The sequence below is a fragment of the Poecilia formosa genome, unplaced genomic scaffold (genome assembly GCF_000485575.1).
Source record: "Poecilia formosa unplaced genomic scaffold, Poecilia_formosa-5.1.2 Scaffold178, whole genome shotgun sequence".
NCBI lineage: Eukaryota > Metazoa > Chordata > Actinopteri > Cyprinodontiformes > Poeciliidae > Poecilia > Poecilia formosa.
In genome coordinates, this window is record NW_006800117.1 from 344,550 (window position 1) to 364,002 (window position 19,453).

Below are 19,453 nucleotides of genomic sequence, written 5' to 3' on the forward strand. Positions count from 1 at the left end.
TGGGTGAAAACTGTTCATTTGCCAGAGAAATGAACCATTTTTCCCGTTTTGTAGATGGTAATTAAAGTGAAGCACTCAAAGCATCACCGTCCTGGATTTTTATTGCTTTCCTCTCATGCTCGTCTCTTCTGAAGAGTCGGTTTTGCTTTATTTCAGCAGCCATTGGACGACTAATGGCCTTAGCTAACAGCTCTTTGCTCTTTATGGGTATTGATTTTGCCATTCCCAAAGACCGTTAACTGCGATCGTCTCTTATCCTTGTTTAGTTGATGTTGTTTAGAGTCGTTGCATCAGTTTATTAGCGACTCTTCTGTAGAGGAACGTGAGGAGAACACATTAAAGATGCTGCCTTTTAAAACAATCTGCCTCTTTACGTTCATCTACAGCAAAAAGTAAACGGTGCAAAAATATCCAAACCTCTTAACATTCAGCATTTTGTTATATTAAAACTACAAACTTCCAGGTGTTGAAAGGTCTTTCCAAATAGAAATTATAAATGTGGATTGGATGGAGCACTTCTGGTAATGTGCTAATAGCTAAGCTATTATTTTTTGTTTAGCGCTTTAGCATTTATGCTAACTTTGAGAACATTTAGATCTTCCAGAAGGTTATAAAATGATGATTTGCGTGTTTTTTTGGAAACTCATCTGAATAAAGTTCAACTTTTGTGTTGAAGTTTTGATTATTGACTATGGACGTTTATGTTTGTGCTCTTATTTTGAAGTCTGTTTACTCAGCAGTTCCATTTCCTTTCCTTGCTTTCTCTCATTGTTTCCCCAAGAACTTTATTTCAAATAAAAAAACGTACAGAAACAAAATAAGACACTGACAGTAGAGAACAAGATATAAACATAAACCTTCATAATTTCAGGTTATTATAGAATATGTAAATTAGCCCCCAACCAAAATCAATCGATCAGAGCCAGGAGGCGGGTTTTAGCATTGGCACATTTACTCGCTGCTAAATGTGCCAACGGTGGAGAAACAAGTTACTGTTGCAAAACAACTGTTTGTTGGTGGCCATGCTAACTAGCTTTAGCATTCAGGAAAGGCTGTGATAGCAGAGAACAAAGGGGGGTTGATTGACAGCGCTAAGACCCGCCTCCTGACCCTGATTGGTTGTTTCTAGTTGGCACTGGGAGACGGTAGAGGAGCAGATTAATTGTCTCAAATATGTAAAAATATGCATTTTTATAAAAGTTACATACTGCAGCTTTAGGGATTCTGAAGTAGAAACTGTTTAAATTAATTTGCCATTTTGAGTTTGTCACTTGGAGTTCTGATAAAACGTGTAAATTAAAATCAGCAGATAAAACGCATAATTAAATAACACTTTGAAAAGTTAATTTGTTTCTGTGTCCGGTTCCGAGTGGAACCATTTGGACCTGGCGATGTGTGAGGGCGGGTTTAGTCAGACTGTCTGTGGGAGTTTATTCCTGGAAGCCCAGATCCAAATTCAGCCCTAGAAAAAGTGTCACTGGTCCGCTGAGCAGGTTCCTGCGCCGCTCTGACATCTGGTGCCCTGTCCGTGCCAGGATGCCCCTGCTGCACTGCGGACGGCGGCTCTGGTGCCTCCCGCTCAGCACACACCCACGCCTTCACACACACACACACACACACACACACACACACACCAGCAGACGCCACACACTCATACCTGAAGCCGCGCCTTCCTCTTGAGTCCGAAGCTCAGCGCTAACTGTGCTACTTTGTTACGTTTTACACTCATGCGAATGAGCTCTTGCAGCATATGTCGCCTCCAACTCCTCAGAGAGTCGGAGTAATTAATCAGAGCCGAGATGCGGGCCGTGTTCAGCAAACACACCGATTCTCATGGAGCGGTTAGCAGAACAAGCTTGGAGTTGTTTCCATCTAAAAATCGGCTCTGCTGGCCCAAAACAACGATCAGACCTAAAAACTCTGAAAACTGACTGAATATGAACTCCTGCAATTCACTGTTAATTATCCTAAACCCCATTGCTAATGCTGAGGAATTAAAACGACACTCTTTCCCCAGGATTACTTTAATTGAAATTAGTGTAATTTCATTACGTCCTGCAGTAGAAAGGCTATTCCAAAGCAAGCGCTGCTTATTTCCTCTGTATGAAGGCCTTTAATAAGCTTTTCAATATCTCCTGCTAATGCTAATGAGAACTTCTAAACTTTTTTTTCCCTCACATCAAAAGTTTTTCATCACCTGATCCACTGCAGTGGTGGGCACACTTACNCTCTGATTGTTTTCCTTCAGGGTGTCATGATGACATGGACAGACGGGTGTCTATGATCAGCCTGGCCCAGGATCAAGTCAAGGTTGGCAGCAAGACTGCTCTAAACCGAAGGGTAACACACGCACACAGTCGTGTTTTCGTATCTTGTGGGGATTTTACATTGACCTCCATTCATTTTCTTCATCCTAACCCTTCCTCTAACTGTCACATCCTTACCCTGACCAAAAGTTAATCCACACCTTGGCCCTAAACCTGACCCCTGACCCAAAAGTAGCATTTCCCCTCATGGAGACCAAGTAGCTGCGATCCCCACATTGTAGACAGAAACGGGTCCCCACAAGGATATAAAAACCTGGCTCACACGCACACGGCTACATGGCCTATTTGTTAAATTATACTAAATAATAAAAAAGGGAAACAAAGGTATTTGAAGTGAACTCTTGCTTGTTTTCAGGCTCAGGAGGAGTTGAAGTGACGTTTGCTTCATTTTAATTGTTAAAGTTGAACATTTAGGATGAGTCTATGGCCTATACAAAACATGCCCATTACATTTTTTGGCACAAAATCTTTCTTAGATAATGAGATTTTAGTCAGAATTGAACGTTTTAGGGTGTCTTGTAACTTTAAGTCTAAGTAAGCTGCACCCCCGACCCCATCAGCCTGACGGAGCTTAACTAAGCAACTGGTGATGGTGGGAGGCATAATTACACACCACACTTTTAAGATTTTTGTTGCTAAAAAAAAATGATGAAAACCACGACTTTGTGTGAAGTTAACCCTTTAAGTAGTATTAAAACACTAATGTTTTTTCAAACTGCTCTTGGTTTTATTGGACGTATTGATATAAAAATGGCTGTAGTTGTTTTTGCCTCCTTCTGAACTCACTGCAGGAAACGCAGCTCTATCTGCTCCGTTTCCTGCCTGAGGCGGGGGGTAGCGAAGGCGTGGTGTTGGCTGGCCGGAGGACGGAGGGGACAACATGGACGAGGCGCTCGGTGTGCGGCCAGGTCCTGGTGTAATTGATGTAATGGCTGTTTATCCTTCCTGCTGTGTTGCCACAGCCTAATGACAAGGCCTAGCAGCGGTGGGTCCCTGTGACAAAACACTGGCACCAGGTCTGCTGGCAGGAGGCTAAGTGACTCTGCTGCTTTAGCTGATGCTGCCCTCCCTCCTGTGAGCCTTCCTCCCCCATCCTCGCTGCTCCCTGTTTGTTTGGTCGTTATCTAGAACATTGTCACTATTGGCTCTTTGTCTCAGTGTAGAAATCAGCATCTTAGCAGGAGGAAGCCTTTCCTTCAAGTAAGCAAGTAAAAAATGAAACTTATTCACTTATTGCAGCTTTTCCACTTGTAGATAACATTACTGCTTATTATATTTATAGCGAATGCAGTGGTAGCAACTGTAGCTAAAGAGTTAATTTTACTAACTCTTTAGCTACAGTTGCTACCACTGAACTGATCAGAATCATTAGTTGTGCTAACACTAAAGTGCTAAAGTGGCATTTAGTGGAAGCTAATGCTAATGTGCTAATTTCAGCCATTTTGATGGCCACCATGTGTCAGTTATACAACATTTGTTAAATCGCCCCAAAGGCCCAAATTTCGCCCGTCATCCCAGTTTCTCTTCAGGAAGAGATCCTTAAAGCAGATATTTTGTGGTTTCAGTTTGTAGCTGTTGAGTTTTGCTAACTGCCTGATTCACCTCTATAGGACTTCAGTCAGGGCAGGACTCAGTGGATTTCAAACTGTTTACGGTGCAGTGATGCATTCTGGGTACAGAATAAACATCATTTGCTGCACAGCATCAAGTGTGCACAGCATCAACACAGATATCAAACTTTATTCCACTGAATGTTCACAAAACAGCAAAGTAGATGAGTGCTTTAGGATGTATCCAGGAAAAGGTCATTTAGGGGAAGCTAAAATGCTAAAGCTCAAAGCTAAAAATTAGCTCTGTCATTAGCAGACTAGTGGAAATGTGCACTGCACATTTTCTGTGTGCAAACCTGCTGCTTCTTCTTTTCAAATCACAAAAATAAGTAAACCTGTTCCGCGAACCGAGGCACACGCTGCTGCCCGTACGGTTAGCCGCTCTGACCTAGCGGTGGCCATATGCTGCGCCGCTCTGAGAAAGGTCATGGGACTGGTGTTAGAACTTCAAAGTGAACCAAAAGGCTGGCGCTGGCTCTGGACCATGACAGCTGTCTGGTTTCAACACAGATGTCTGCTGTGGATCTGTGTCAGGACCAAGCCTGTGTGTCGTGACTCTTCTCCAGCGGTCAGTGGTTCGTAAATTAACGGATGAATCTTTATGGTACCAACTGGGAGACTCTGTTCAAACCTGTTTCCACTGGGTTAGTTTGATAACAGCATTTTGTGTCGTGTTTGACTAAAATTTAAACTGGTTTGATGATTTGAAACACTGTCTATTTCAAAACACACTTTATCATGGAATGTCTCAGGCCCTCAGCATCATAATGCCACCACCTTGGTTTTGGAGGAGATAAACTGAACTAACTTCAGGTTTTGGGGCTGAACCATTTCATGTTTGGTAATTATTCCCTTTGGTTTGGATGTGGTGCAGCTGGAAGGATTTACACTCTTACTTTTTTGCTTACAGACGGTTATAGTGCGTAACTGTGGCAACAAGGTGTCGCATCTGGAAAGTTCAATAATACCTGAACTTTGACCTAGAGGAGCTGAGAAGGAGGCTGCAGAGCAGTACCAAAGAGCAGATTGTATCCCCTACTCCAACGTCTCCCCGGCTTTCTAAACATTGACAGGTTTTCATAGAGTAACTGATCTAAAAATGTTGTTCTGACCACACCCCCTTCGCTCATACCCACATGTGACCACGCCCCTCAGTCTCTTGACTCCGCCCATTTTGGTTAAACTTTTTAACATTTTTGAAAGCAGATATTAGCAGAGCTTGCTAGCAACTGATGTTGTTATCCAGGACATGTTTCTGTGGAATATCTTTACATTGATCTTTAGCTGTTAGCATGTCATGCTGTCACACAGCAGCATTCTTCAGTCAGAGGCCTCTCCAAATGTGTTGCGAGACTGACTGCTAGTGGAGATTCTTCTTCCCCATAGCATCACCGTCCACGATTGTTTTAAGATAATCGGGCAATATTTAATAGATTGAAATTTTTAATTGAATTTGATCTGAGAAACGACGAGTCTGTTTGTTCTGAAAACACTCTGTGAACCGGAAACACTTGTTCTGTTGCGGTTTGGTCCAGGACACGTACCGGCGACGGCAGATGCAGAGGACCCTGACCAGGCAGATGTCGTTCGACCTGACCAAGCTGCTGGTGACGGAGGACTGGTTCTGTGACATCAGCCCCCAGACCATGAGGCGGCTGCTCAACATCGTCTCCATCACAGGTCAGGCAGCAGAAACGAGCAACTCTAACATCTTAGTCCATTTATCCACAACTCAGACACCATAGAATATATACTATTTGACATGACAGGGTATTAGGAGCCATGGTAAGAAAATTTAAGAAAGAAAATTACAAGAATAAAGTGAAAATAATATCAGAATAAAGTTTTATTTTACTAATATATTATGATTATGATGATGTTTTTATTTAGCAAATAAATTTTATTACTAAATAAAATTTAGTACATTTTATTTTAGTAAAATAAAACTATTGTTTTAGTAAAATAAAACTACTATTTTAGTAATATTACAGCTTTATCCTGATATCACTTAAACTTTTAGTAATATTTTGACCTTATACTCATAATAATGTGACTTTATTCTTGTATTATTTTGACTTTATAATCTCTGATCTGCGTCATTTTTAATGTCACAAGCCGAAAAGTTTGGGGAACAATACGCTACTCAAAGGATGCAAAATGAAAAGCCTTCACAGCGATGAGGTGGAAATCAAACTCATCCTTCAAAAAGCAGCTAATTGATGCTAGCGCTACTAGAACAGATGAATATTATTGATCTAAACACAGGAAGTTCTAAAAGCATCGATCTGAAGTTTCTGTTTTGTAAAAACCCCAAACGGTAAATGTTAGAGGTTAGATGAAATGCATAGCAGAGTGAACGGTGACCTTTGACCCGACGCGGACAGGTCGCCTGCTGCGCGCCCATCAGATCACCTTTAACTGGGACCGCCTGGCGTCGTGGATCCACCTGACGGAGGAGTGGCCGTACAGAACGTCGTGGATCATCCTGTTCCTGGAGGAGGCCGAGGCCGTGTCGGATCAGGTCACACTCAAGACCATCTACGAGAGGTAACTCAACCGGCTCGGTTTTACAGTACAGCTGAAAAATACTATGTCTTATCAGGCGGTGGGAAATTTTATTGAAGTTAATTACGAGATTTATATTCAATAATGATTCAGTTCAATTCAGAAACATTTTTTGCTGCAAAATAAATTGCCATATAAACTCAACAAAAACATTTTTTATTGTTTTTAATCTGTTTAAATCGTAATATAAAGATGTTCTCTTAATTTTATGACTTTATTATGGTGATATTGCGACTTCATTGTCGTATTGCTACGACTCCTTTTAGCACAACTTGAACACAACAGGTTTTTCCAGCATCCAATCAAATCGATTAGAAGCAGAAATTAAACCCAGTGGGAAGAAAGAAGCGACTTTATTGCTGCTGTTTAAAGATGTGCGTCAGATTTACAGGCGTACCAGAAATGCAACACAATAGTTCCAGCTTGAGTCTGTACAACAAAAAAATGTGATTAATCGCCACAAATTCAAAATGTTTATAGGGATTTATGAGATAAATCAGAGCAAAGAGGTGAGTGTTTGAAGTGGGAGGAGAATAATGCATGGTGTTTAGTTTCTTTTATGTCTTTAAGAATATAAAATCTAAAAAAGTGAGGCAATTTTTTTATTTTCAGTTAGAAAATGAGCAGATTTATTTTTTCTTTTATTGATTTTTGTTTAATATTTGAAACCCCAATGGAAAACATTTGAGTTTGTGGCTGAAATGTTAAACTTTCCAAGGTTTTTCTGCTTCTTTTTTTATTTTTCCTCTTTTGCTGAATTCCACCAGTAATCCAGTAAATTTAGTGTGAAATCATAATCCAGTCTGATTTCTTGTTGGTGAATGCAACCAGCAGGTGGCAGTAGTGGACCTTGTTTTCACTCCTCGTTGCCTTTAGTCAGAAGGTCTCTGCTAATTGGCAGCTTCTGTAATTGATCACATTGTTTAAGGCAACATTTAAGGAATGTGGAGGAATAACTCTGTGCACATGCTCAGTTCGACTTCCTGTTCCTGCGAGGTCAGCGGGGCTTTTTTAGGCCGGCCGGCTGCGGACGGGGGGAGCCTGAGTCTCTGGGTTTAGGAGCTGCTGTGCATCAATCTCTGGCCTTTAAAGGTCGCACTCTGTCACAATACACTAGCGCCCACGACTCCTGCGGCGGGGATGTGTCACAGACCGTTACTGTCAGCGCCGCTCCATCCCCCCGCCTCCAGCCAACGCCGCAGCCTCATTACAAATGAGTTTCATCCGCAGAAACACAGATTTCACATTAAACTCTGGAATATCTGAATCTGAGCGAGATTTGTAGCTGCAGCGGCGCGCTTTCCGCACAACAAGAGTCCGGTTTGTGTTTATCTCGGTCTGTTCGGCTGTGGAAGGAGCTGACTTAATGATGATGACAGGAAATCTCAAACAGGCTAAACACAACGCCTTGTCTGCTGGCTTTATCTCCAGCAGCGATCTTCCGCTGATAAGACTCAGGCTTCTGTCCGAGGAGCTTTTTATGTCTCTTCCTCTTTCTGCTCACACTCTGGATCACTTTCAGTCACTTTTCTCCTCTTCCTGTCGCCAAATTACATCTAAACAAATTCACTGCTGTAATTTTGTTTTAAAATGCTTGTTTTGTGTCCTGAGTGTAATGTTTTCACCGTTTCTAGCAGCAGCACCCCCCCTGAGCGCTACTAAGTGAATATATTAGTGGTGAAGTGAACGCGGGGGTGAGTCAGCCCCCTTATAGGTCAACTGTCGCCCTGCATCTCAGTCACAAGGCAACACGCTCCTCTCTCCTCCTTCCAGATCTTACTGCTCAGCTGCACCCACATTACAAGAAACATGTTTCACTTCTCATCTGAAAACGGATAAATAACGACTTTATTACAGCCGGTTTGATCGTTTTGTGAGTTTCTTCAGCTGTTTTTCAGTGTGATCCATCCAGAAACATTTTTCCACCAGGATTTCTGACCACACAAGGCAATAAGAACGCAGAGCGAAATCCCATCCTGGGAGCAGGTCTGCACAGCCTCCCTAATCTGATGGAGAATGTGTAATCTGTTATTAACCTGAGTGATTTCTCTCAGTAATGGTACGACTGTTGGACACTGTCCAGAGAAACTGGAGGCAGCGAAGGGAAACGGCTTCTTCCAGTCTGGAAAAACACTTAAATTATTTTAAACAGGAGGTATTATGTGTTTTTCAGGCACAAAATACCATTTTACAGCATAACATTTTTTATGAAAATGCTGCATTTATCAAATACGGCTTAAAAGAAATTTGACTTCCTGATTTAACGCCTTAAAATGGGCCTCTGTGTCTTTAAGAAGCTCCGCCTCCAGGAAGTCGTCCCAACATGGCTCCTGTGTTAACCCTCTGACAGCGTTTTATCAGAGATGCTGAGAAGTGTCTCCTATAATGACCTAATTGCTGCTGGCTAGTCTGAAGGAGCTCAGTGGGGGAGGAGCTACAGATCAGAGGCGGGGCTAGGTCCAACCAGGCTATTTGAATGGTTGCCATGGAGATTAAAGGATTTCTCAAACATGAAAGAATGAAAGCAACACTCCAGGTTTGTTTTTGATGAACCAATAACATAATAACATGATTTAAAGCTAAAAATAAGTAAATTTTATATCATACTGCCCCGTTAAGGTCATAAACTTTCTTTGAAAATGTAGCGTAGCGCACAATTCAAGCAAAAAGATTCGACTCCACAGAGTCTGACAGGATTTAATATCATGTTTTAGGATATTTAATATTTTCAACGGGTTGGCCTAATTAAATCCTGATTAGGACTCCACTCAGTTTGTGTTTCCGGGAGAGGAGTCATCATGAGGGTCTGATCAACCAATCAGAAGGAGATTTATGGATAATGGGATTTGCATACTTACTGTAGCCAAAATACTGTCATTATCGGAGCTTTAAATATAATTATTCCTCTGAATACCTCAAATAATCAATATTTGTTATAACTAACCACTGATTACGTAAAGCTTTCTTAATTTCTAAAAGATGAATCATAAAGAGCTGTGTCATATATTTACAGCCATTTAGAAAATGCTTGTTTTGAGCATAAATGGGTGAAATCTGTTCATTTGCCAGAGAAATGAACCATTTTTCCCGTTTTGTAGATGGTAATTAAAGTGAAGCACTCAAAGCATCACCGTCCTGGATTTTTATTGCTTTCCTCTCACGCTCGTCTCTTCTGAAGAGTCGGTTTTGCTTTATTTCAGCAGCCATTGGACGACTAATGGCCTTAGCTAACAGCTCTTTGCTCTTTATGGGTATTGATTTTGCCATTCCCAAAGACCGTTAACTGCGATCGTCTCTTATCCTTGTTTAGTTGATGTTGTTTAGAGTCGTTGCATCAGTTTATTAGCGACTCTTCTGTAGAGGAACGTGAGGAGAACACATTAAAGATGCTGCCTTTTAAAACAATCTGCCTCTTTACGTTCATCTACAGCAAAAAGTAAACGGTGCAAAAATATCCAAACCTCTTAACATTCAGCATTTTGTTATATTAAAACTACAAACTTCCAGGTGTTGAAAGGTCTTTCCAAATAGAAATTATAAATGTGGATTGGATGGAGCACTTCTGGTAATGTGCTAATAGCTAAGCTATTATTTTTTGTTTAGTGCTTTAGCATTTATGCTAACTTTGAGAACATTTAGATCTTCCAGAAGGTTATAAAATGATGATTTGCGTGTTTTTTTGGAAACTCATCTGAATAAAGTTCAACTTTTGTGTTGAAGTTTTGATTATTGACTATGGACGTTTATGTTTGTGCTCTTATTTTGAAGTCTGTTTACTCAGCAGTTCCATTTCCTTTCCTTGCTTTCTCTCATTGTTTCCCCAAGAACTTTATTTCAAATAAAAAAACGTACAGAAACAAAATAAGACACTGACAGTAGAGAACAAGATATAAACATAAACCTTCATAATTTCAGGTTATTATAGAATATGTAAATTAGCCCCCAACCAAAATCAATCGATCAGAGCCAGGAGGCGGGTTTTAGCATTGGCTCATTTACTCACTGCTAAATGTGCCAACGGTGGAGAAACAAGTTACTGTTGCAAAACAACTGTTTGTTGGTGGCCATGCTAACTAGCTTTAGCATTCAGGAAAGGCTGTGATAGCAGAGAACAAAGGGGGGTTGATTGACAGCGCTAAGACCCGCCTCCTGACCCTGATTGGTTGTTTCTAGTTGGCACTGGGAGACGGCAGAGGAGCAGATTAATTGTCTCAAATATGTAAAAATATGCATTTTTATAAAAGTACTGCAGCTTTAGGGATTCTGAAGTAGAAACTGTTTAAATTAATTTGCCATTTTGAGTTTGTCACTTGGAGTTCTGATAAAACATGTAAATTAAAATCAGCAGATAAAACGCATAATTAAATAACACTTTGAAAAGTTAATTTGTTTCTGTGTCCGGTTCCGAGTGGAACCATTTGGACCTGGCGATGTGTGAGGGCGGGTTTAGTCAGACTGTCTGTGGGAGTTTATTCCTGGAAGCCCAGATCCAAATTCAGCCCTAGAAAAAGTGTCACTGGTCCGCTGAGCAGGTTCCTGCGCCGCTCTGACATCTGGTGCCCTGTCCGTGCCAGGATGCCCCTGCTGCACTGCGGACGGCGGCTCTGGTGCCTCCCGCTCAGCACACACCCACGCCTTCACACACACACACACACACACACACACACACACACCAGCAGACGCCACACACTCATACCTGAAGCCGCGCCTTCCTCTTGAGTCCGAAGCTCAGCGCTAACTGTGCTACTTTGTTACGTTTTACACTCATGCGAATGAGCTCTTGCAGCATATGTCGCCTCCAACTCCTCAGAGAGTCGGAGTAATTAATCAGAGCCGAGATGCGGGCCGCGTTCAGCAAACACACCGATTCTCATGGAGCGGTTAGCAGAACAAGCTTGGAGTTGTTTCCATCTAAAAATCGGCTCTGCTGGCCCAAAACAACGATCAGACCTAAAAACTCTGAAAACTGACTGAATATGAACTCCTGCAATTCACTGTTAATTATCCTAAACCCCATTGCTAATGCTGAGGAATTAAAACGACACTCTTTCCCCAGGATTACTTTAATTGGCACAATTAGTGTAATTTCATTACGTCCTGCAGTAGAAAGGCTATTCCAAAGCAAGCGCTGCTTATTTCCTCTGTATGAAGGCCTTTAATAACCTTTTCAATATCTCCTGCTAATGCTAATGAGAACTTCTAAACTTTTTTTTCCCTCACATCAAAAGTTTTTCATCACCTGATCCACTGCAGTGGTGGGCACACTTACGCTAATGCGCTAACAGCAGCTAATTTTTGTTTAGAAGTATACAACCGTTACATGAACAACTAGGGTTAAACAAATTCAGCAAAAATTCACATATGAATTGTTTTGTGAGCCTCCTCACATACACTTCTTAAATTTAGCGCTTTAGCGTTAGCTTCCGCTAAATACTATGTTTGTGTGCTGTTTTAGTGTTAGCAGAACAAATGTTTTTGATTAGCGCTTTGGGGTTAGTTCAGCTAACCTTCTAGTTAGCGGTGCTAACCACTGGTCCACTCCAAACCTCACTGTGTTTGAATGGGACTCTACACAGAGTTCTGTTAGAACTTGGCCATAAGCCTTATGTAAACACCAAACGCTGTCTGGATGCACCTGTTGGGTGAGGAATGGCAGTGGCAGCATCATGCTCTGGGGATGCCTCCCTTCAGCTGAGGCAGTGAAGCTTAATACAGAATAATCCTGGAAGAAAATCTGTTTGGGGTCTTTCATGATTCTCTGTAGATAAATATTGATTTATTAGAATGTCCTAGTTAAAGTCCAGACCTAAATAGAATTTAGGATCTGTGGAAAGACTTGATAATCTGACAGAGCTTGAGCTGTTTTTCCAGGGAAGAATTGGCTTTAGTGGTGCAAAGTGTCTGATTTATGGAGGTAAAAACAAATGCACGCCGCACTTTTCAGAGTTTATTAATGGAAACGTTAAAAACCATGTGAAGTTTTTCTTTAACTTGCATATAGAAACCTTATGAGGGCTTTTGTATGGCAGATTCACAGTGCAAACTATCCAAAGCAAGTATTGCAGGAAAGATAATACTACAGCTGAAACTGTTTTCCTAAAAATGTGCAAAATTATAATAAATAAAAAATAAGTTAGCTGTGTCTGAGAGTTCGGTCGGTATCGTTAGGTTTGCTGAGCGATCGCAGACCAAGACGGGAGGAGAACGTGTCACTCTGTGTGAAAGAAAGATGGAAAGTCGGGCGGAAAATATAAGAAATGGCATCCAGGAATGAAACAAAGTTTGTGACTAAATACAGGAATAAATTAGAAAATTTCCTTCAACACTATAATAATGATTTTTAATCTGTGATGTAATATTTCTGCTTCTGGTGGGTAATCCCTGCAGGTTTGATCCCTGAGTTGTTTTTTGTTTTTCGTTTTTGTCGCTCAGGTGAGTCAGCCGTGAATCAGCCTCAGCGGTTCTGACACCAATTATTCCCTGCTGAGCTGCTTATAACGTAAAAACAACAAAAAAACAGGCAGAGGCAGTTTGTACAGGTGACACAGGAGGAGGTGTGTTTTCTCATTGTGTGTGTGTGAAGGATGGAAAGAACGTCATTCTTTGGTAGAAAATCCGTTTTATTTCTGCCTGTAAGCCAAGGCTGAGGGATTAGCTTAACTGGTCTAAACGAGAGAAGTCCAGGCTTAAAGAACCTCGGCTCCCTGAACCGTTGGATCACTAAATAATAATAATGAGAAGAAGAAGAAGAAGCTCCTGTGTGTCCAGATCCAGGATCTGCTCAGATTATCAGCAGAGACGCTTCCTCCTTTCATTTATCTTCAAACTGAATTAAAGAAGCTCCTCATCTTCACAGTCGTCTTCCTCTCTTGTCCAGGGCTGAGAAATGAATTTGCTCAAAAGGTCACAGGACCAACCATCTGGGTGAGCTGTGATCCGATTGGCTGAGACTCTTCTTCACATGTCTGTTGCAATTTATTCATAGTATTGAGCTGCACTTATTTAAAGGGGCAGCTACTGTGAGCTGCTTATAAAGATGTTAGTCTGTAGAGAAAACAACAAACATATAACGCTCTGCTCCATCGGCACCTTAAATCTCCCACCAAAATAAGAGTCTCTGCTCTATAATTCTGTTTCAGTGATTGCGTCATGTTCAGAGCTGCAGCTAGCGATTATTTTAGTTATCGAGTAGCAGAATTAAATACAAAGAAATTGGCATATTTTTCATCTGGTTTAGATGAAAAATCTAAAAATCTCATTCCTAATGCTGAGGAATTAAGACGACTCTGTTTAACCAGGATTACTTTAATTGGCAATCCTGGTTGCCAACTAACCAGGATTGCCAATAGAATCAATTGGCAATCCAATAAAAATAGACTTTTTTTATTGATGTTAAAAATACATAAAATATGGAAATAAATAATTAAACTCTTTTTAAAGAAGAAAATTAACATTTTATTGCTTAAAATGCAACAAAGGATGTATCCTCCAGTTAACTAAATTAGTTGACAATTATTCCAATAATCGATTAATCACAGTTAATCTGATTAATCTTTTCACCCTGATCATGTTATTGTTTTAAGTTTTTCTGTCTGGTTCTCTTTCTGGTGGCTGTTCTTGGCTATAAACTCTCTGTGCTTTGTATTTGTTTTACGACACATGCATCGGTTCAGCCTGAATATGTGAATCTGCAGCGGTCACATAGTCACTAACTGGCCGAAGAATTTATTCCCCGCGTATAACCCATCGCTGCATATTTGTCTGCACTTATCCGAGCATCACATGACCAACCAACTGGCCGTAGCAGCTACCAAACAGCCACATGTGTAGATCTGAACTTCATGAACCGGTTAATGTCGCAACGAACAAACATTGCTAAGGCCTGTGGACGCCTTAAACTCCTCCGTTGTACAAAAATCTACCGTTGGAGGTTTTATTGCTTTGCTATTTGTCCAGAATGAGGCCTTGCCTCTTTAAGGGCCCCATTTCTCTGCTACACATGAGTTTAATCAGGATTTCAGGGAGCCAGCGAGTATTTATCCTCTCTCCCTGAATGGCTGGGTTTTATCAGCATGGTGTGTTTCCTATTAGGTTGCTTGTCTTTGCGGTTTGAGTTGGGATGCAAAGGTCCAGTTCAGTATGAGAGTTTTATTTACTGGACCAGAGTTTGCCCCGAATTTCCATGGAAAGCAGACGTTGCTATGAAAACTCAGAAAAAAGTGAGAGAAGTGTGTCTGGAGAACTTTGGAGCATTTGATTTAAATCAAAGTAATATGCTTAGCTTTTAAAGGAGACCTACTTTACAAATTCACATTTTGCATGTTTTGGGTTTCTGCTGCTTCTAAAAACACACCAAGCGTTGAGAAAAAAAACACCCTGCCTATTTTTGGCAAAATGCTAGTTTGTTGTTTCAGAAACCTCCAGCATTTAATGTCACAAATCAGCAGGCGCTGCACTGTTACCTAGCAACCCCAGCAGAGTTCTGCCCGTTACCTAGCAACCCCAGCAGAGTTCTGCCTGTTACCTAGCAACCCCAGCAGAGTTCTGCCCGTTACCTAGCAACCCCAGCAGAAATCCAGTGCGTTTGGTCAGCTGGTTTTACCACTGTATGCGATGTACAGTGGTTTCTGTTTCATTGTTGACTTACTATCCAGAAACCATTTGCTGCATTTTGCTTGGTTGTCCAGGAGGCGTCACATCTGCTTTTTCAAAGCAGATGGTTGGATAATTTCAAATCTGTTTGCAGCCATTTTTACATGCGAGTGTAAACATTGAATTGTGTGAGTTCTGTGAAAAGTTCAATCTCCTCCTGCCCCCTGAGATATGATTTCTGTCAGAAGAAATGCACCAAAAACAACCAGTGAGAACCAAGAGGCGGGTCTTAACGCTGTCAGTAATCCTCATGAATGCGCTGCTAAATGTGCTATAGGCAGAGAAACAACTTACCATGACATTGGTAACCATGCTAACTAGCCTAGCATTCAAGACAGGCTTTACTGTCGTGAACAAAAGAGGGAGGGAGGACGAGCAGTGCTGCAGGAGATTGTGATTGACATGTCTAAGCCCCGCCTCTTGGCTCTGATTGGTTGTTTTTACTTATCACTAAAAGAAGGCAGAGAAGCTTGATTTTATTTTATTTTTTCCACAGATTATCTGTCTCATATCTTTCAAACATGTAAAGACAATATATTTTTTATTAACGTTGGCAGTGCAGCTTTAAAATTCCGCAGTGTGAACGCAGAACAATTTTGAGCTGGAAATGCAGTGAGGAGGTTTCTGTAGAGCTGAGTTAAAGGAAGCGTAATCGGTCACCTGAAAGAGGACTCTGACCTTTCATAAAGTGAAAACATTTTGCCTCTGCCTCGGTTGGCGGCGGCCTTGGCAGCGTCTGCTGTAACAGTAACCCTCCATAGCATCGACGCGTAACGTCCACGCGCCGTTTTCACCCAGCCAGATCCTGACGCGGCTTTGACCAGGAGAGGAATGCGGCGGACTCGGGCCTGGTTAATTTCTGCTCCCACACACTCTCCTACCGGCCTGACATTGAAACTCTGGAGCTGCTCAAACACAATGTGCACAGGCGGGCGTCTGTTCTCCTGGCATCTCTCTGTCTTTGGGTCCCTTTATGGAAATGTTTGGCAGGGAGGCCGCCGCTTTGTGGCGTCCGTAAGCACAGAGGGTAGCTGTAAAGCACCATCAAGTGGCACATTCATACTCCGAGCCCGAAGAGCGTACATACGGGATAGATGGATGACTTCTGCTCCTTCCCACTTCTTGCAGTGTGGAGGAGGTTCAGGGAGGAAGAAAGGCTGTGCTTCAGTCAGCTTTGGGACCTATTAGCACTTGGATATGCTCAGAAAGCTCTCAGCGCCACGCCACACACCATGTGCTCGACTGGAGTGCCTAAAAGCCATCAATGGGCCCATTGTTCCAAAACCTCCTCAGCTTTCCTACAGCTCACCTTTCGAAATCAAGACGATTGCTTCCTGGGTCCCTCCGACCTGAACAACAAGCTTCTTCTTTACCAGCAAAGTGTGAAGCTCAGAAGTTTACATACCCTGGCAGAAAAAGACAACCCCAATGACTTCAATCAGGTTTAAATGTTGTAATTACTGAGTTGTAGTCTTTGACATGAAAAAACAAATATTTACCTCAGAAATTGTATGTCTTTGTTATATTTTCACCTTGCTGGGCCGGTATAATCCACTATAATCAGGCAGGTTATAGTGGATTATAATCTATAAACTAAATAATCAAGGCTAATGTTGCAGGAGTTTCTCAAACACAAAACGTCTGGGTTCAGCTAAACTCCTCAAAGTTTTCATGAACCGATAGACACGAGATATCTATTGAAACATGCTAACATGATTAGCTACTGTCCATTGAGCTAGCTAGAGCTAACTCCATAAACTGTAGCTAACACCATTAGCTGGAGCTAACACTATTAGCTGCAGCTAACATTATTAGCTAGAGCTAACCCATTGGAGCGGACAGAAGTTACATGTGAGGTACCACAAGGTTCAATTCTTGGACCCCAACTATTTAATATCTACATGCTCCTGCTAGCTCACAAGTAATACGATTAGCAGTTTAGAGTTGCATTTGATCAATAACATCTTTCATTTCAGTCTGGATAAACAAATTGGCATTACCGCTCTTTATTTTGTCACTGTGATGTCAGATCATGTCAAGCACTTTGAACTGCCGTTACTGACACTTGCTACACAAAAAACGTATTTGTTTTTACACTAGATTTACTTACGAAACCATGAAATCACTTTATTTTTTAAATCAAGAAACAATTTTTTTTTGTATACCAAAAATAAGTGTATTTGTGAGTCACTGGCTCCTGTTGGTCTGTGTCTGCACCAGTGAGCCAGATAGTGTGTTAATGCAGTTCATGAGAAAAGGAACACACACACACACACACACACACACACACACACACACACCCCTGGTGTTCACGGGAATGTTTGTGAGGTCAGACGCTGGTGTTGGATGAGAAATTTTTTGGTTATCTCCTTAGTGCTTTTTAAAGATAAATACTAAAGCGCGAATTAACTCAGCTGTTTTGCAAATGTTCAGTTGAATAAATGTCAACATCTTTGTTGAAGCTTTGTTTAGGAACTGCTCAGGATTCTTCAAGTAGTTGGACGTTTATATTCATGCTCTTAATTTGAAGTGGCTGAAAGTTGTTAAACATACGGAAACAAAATAAAACACACTAATTTCACCGCTCTAGCATTAGCTCCCACTGTATACCAGGTTGGTACTGTGCTTTAGCATTAGCTTTGAACGTATACTGTGGTGGTATTGTGCTTTAGCATTAGCTTCCTCTACATAGCATGTTAGTTTACATAATGTTTGTGAATAGCGCTTTAGTGTTAGCGTAGTTAGCAGTGCTGGATGCGTTCTGGTCCTGACCTGCTCAGTTTAATGGGACATTCAGAGCCGTCCGACTAAATTCACTTAGCTGATAGTTTTTCCTAACAGCTTGCTGTCTTCTCACCGGATGCTGACCTCATCCTGACTTAAAAGTGGCTCTAATCATCCAATCAAGTGAAAGAAAGACCAGCCTCTGTTCATTCTGGAAGCGGGTCAGTTGTGGGGGGGAAACCCAGCGGAGACTCGTCGATGTTTGGGATGTTTGTGGTGGTGATATCTCCAGAGATGAAGCATTCGGATGAAAAACTGAGAGTTCACCTGATTTAATCGTTTTACATTCTTCTAAAACAGGTTCCCGTCTTTAAACTCCAGGCTGTTGTTATTGATATGAGGCAGTGTGTAGGTCCTGGAAGCCGTTTCCAAACATGGTGTTTACTTATGATAAACATGTTGTTAACCGCAGCAGCCCATCATGACGTGTTTCCGTCTGCTGCTTGCTAAATTACCCTGATTGTCATCTTCTCAGGTTTCCTCCTCTGCTCTGAGAAGATAACATCCCTCCCTCTGTCTGTCCCCGAACATCCCCTCTCTTCTGCTATCTCGCCTTCTCTAAATCCGGTTATCTCTCTGCTCTCATGATGATGATGACCGTTGGCATATCTCTTTAATCTCAACATCGCGGCTTCTTATTTCCCCTTTTGCCCTCTATCAGTTCGTAACACTTTTTGTCATCTGCTGCAAATGTAAAAGACACAAATATGTGGCGTCTCTTTTAGCCCCAAGTTCATGCAGATAAAAATAAGTGGGGTTTTTTAGCAGGTAATGTTTTAACTGCTTTATTTTACATGCAGGATCTCCAAAAACATCCCCACCACCAAGGACGTGGAGCCGCTGCTGGAGATCGATGGAGACATCCGCAGCTTTGAGGTCTTCCTGTCCTCCAGGACGCCTGTCCTCGTCGCCAGAGACGTGGAGACGTTCCTGCCCTGCACTGTCAACCTGGACCCCAAACTCAGGGAGATCATCGCAGGTTTGGACTCGCAGCATGTCAGATTCACTGGGTCTGGGTCACCAGCCGCGCTCCCACTGAGGTTAATCGGAGAAACCAGTTGAAACCTTCTGGTTGTGCTTTTGGACTGTGGAGGAAACTGGAGAACCCAGAGAGAACCCACAGGGTCTACATGCACACCCAAAACCTTCTGGCAAAGTTTATAGTTAAAAACGTAAAAAATAAAACATTTCGGTGACTTTAATTTTTATAAATTATATTTTTAGGGCTTTTGAGCATCAACAATTATTCTGACGATGAATCTACAAATTTAACCATTTAAAAAAATCTAATAAACAAATAATTTAATTCTTTTTTTAAAATAAGATTTCAAAATTGCCTAAGATGCAATAATTGCTTTCCTTTACTGAATATGTAGAAAATGTTACCTCTGCAGCAGAAATAAAGTAAAACACTAAACTCAGCTGTTGTCCTTGACCTATCAATATGGTGAAGAGCTGATCTGATCATTTCCAATTAACCAATTAATAATTGGATATCAAAAGGTGATTATTTTT

The 19,453-nt window shown here is 41.5% G+C and overlaps 1 protein-coding gene across 1 annotated transcript in view; it reads left to right on the forward strand.

Moving 5' to 3' along the window:
* kidins220a (kinase D-interacting substrate 220a) overlaps positions 1 to 19,453 on the forward strand; it is a 60,036-nt gene that overhangs the window by 25,232 nt on the left and 15,351 nt on the right. The window contains exons 23-24 of the mRNA XM_007565531.2: positions 6,322 to 6,484; positions 18,739 to 18,917. Of these exons, the coding sequence (XP_007565593.1) occupies positions 6,322 to 6,484; positions 18,739 to 18,917 (342 nt within the window). The remainder of the gene's footprint in view (positions 1 to 6,321; positions 6,485 to 18,738; positions 18,918 to 19,453) is intronic.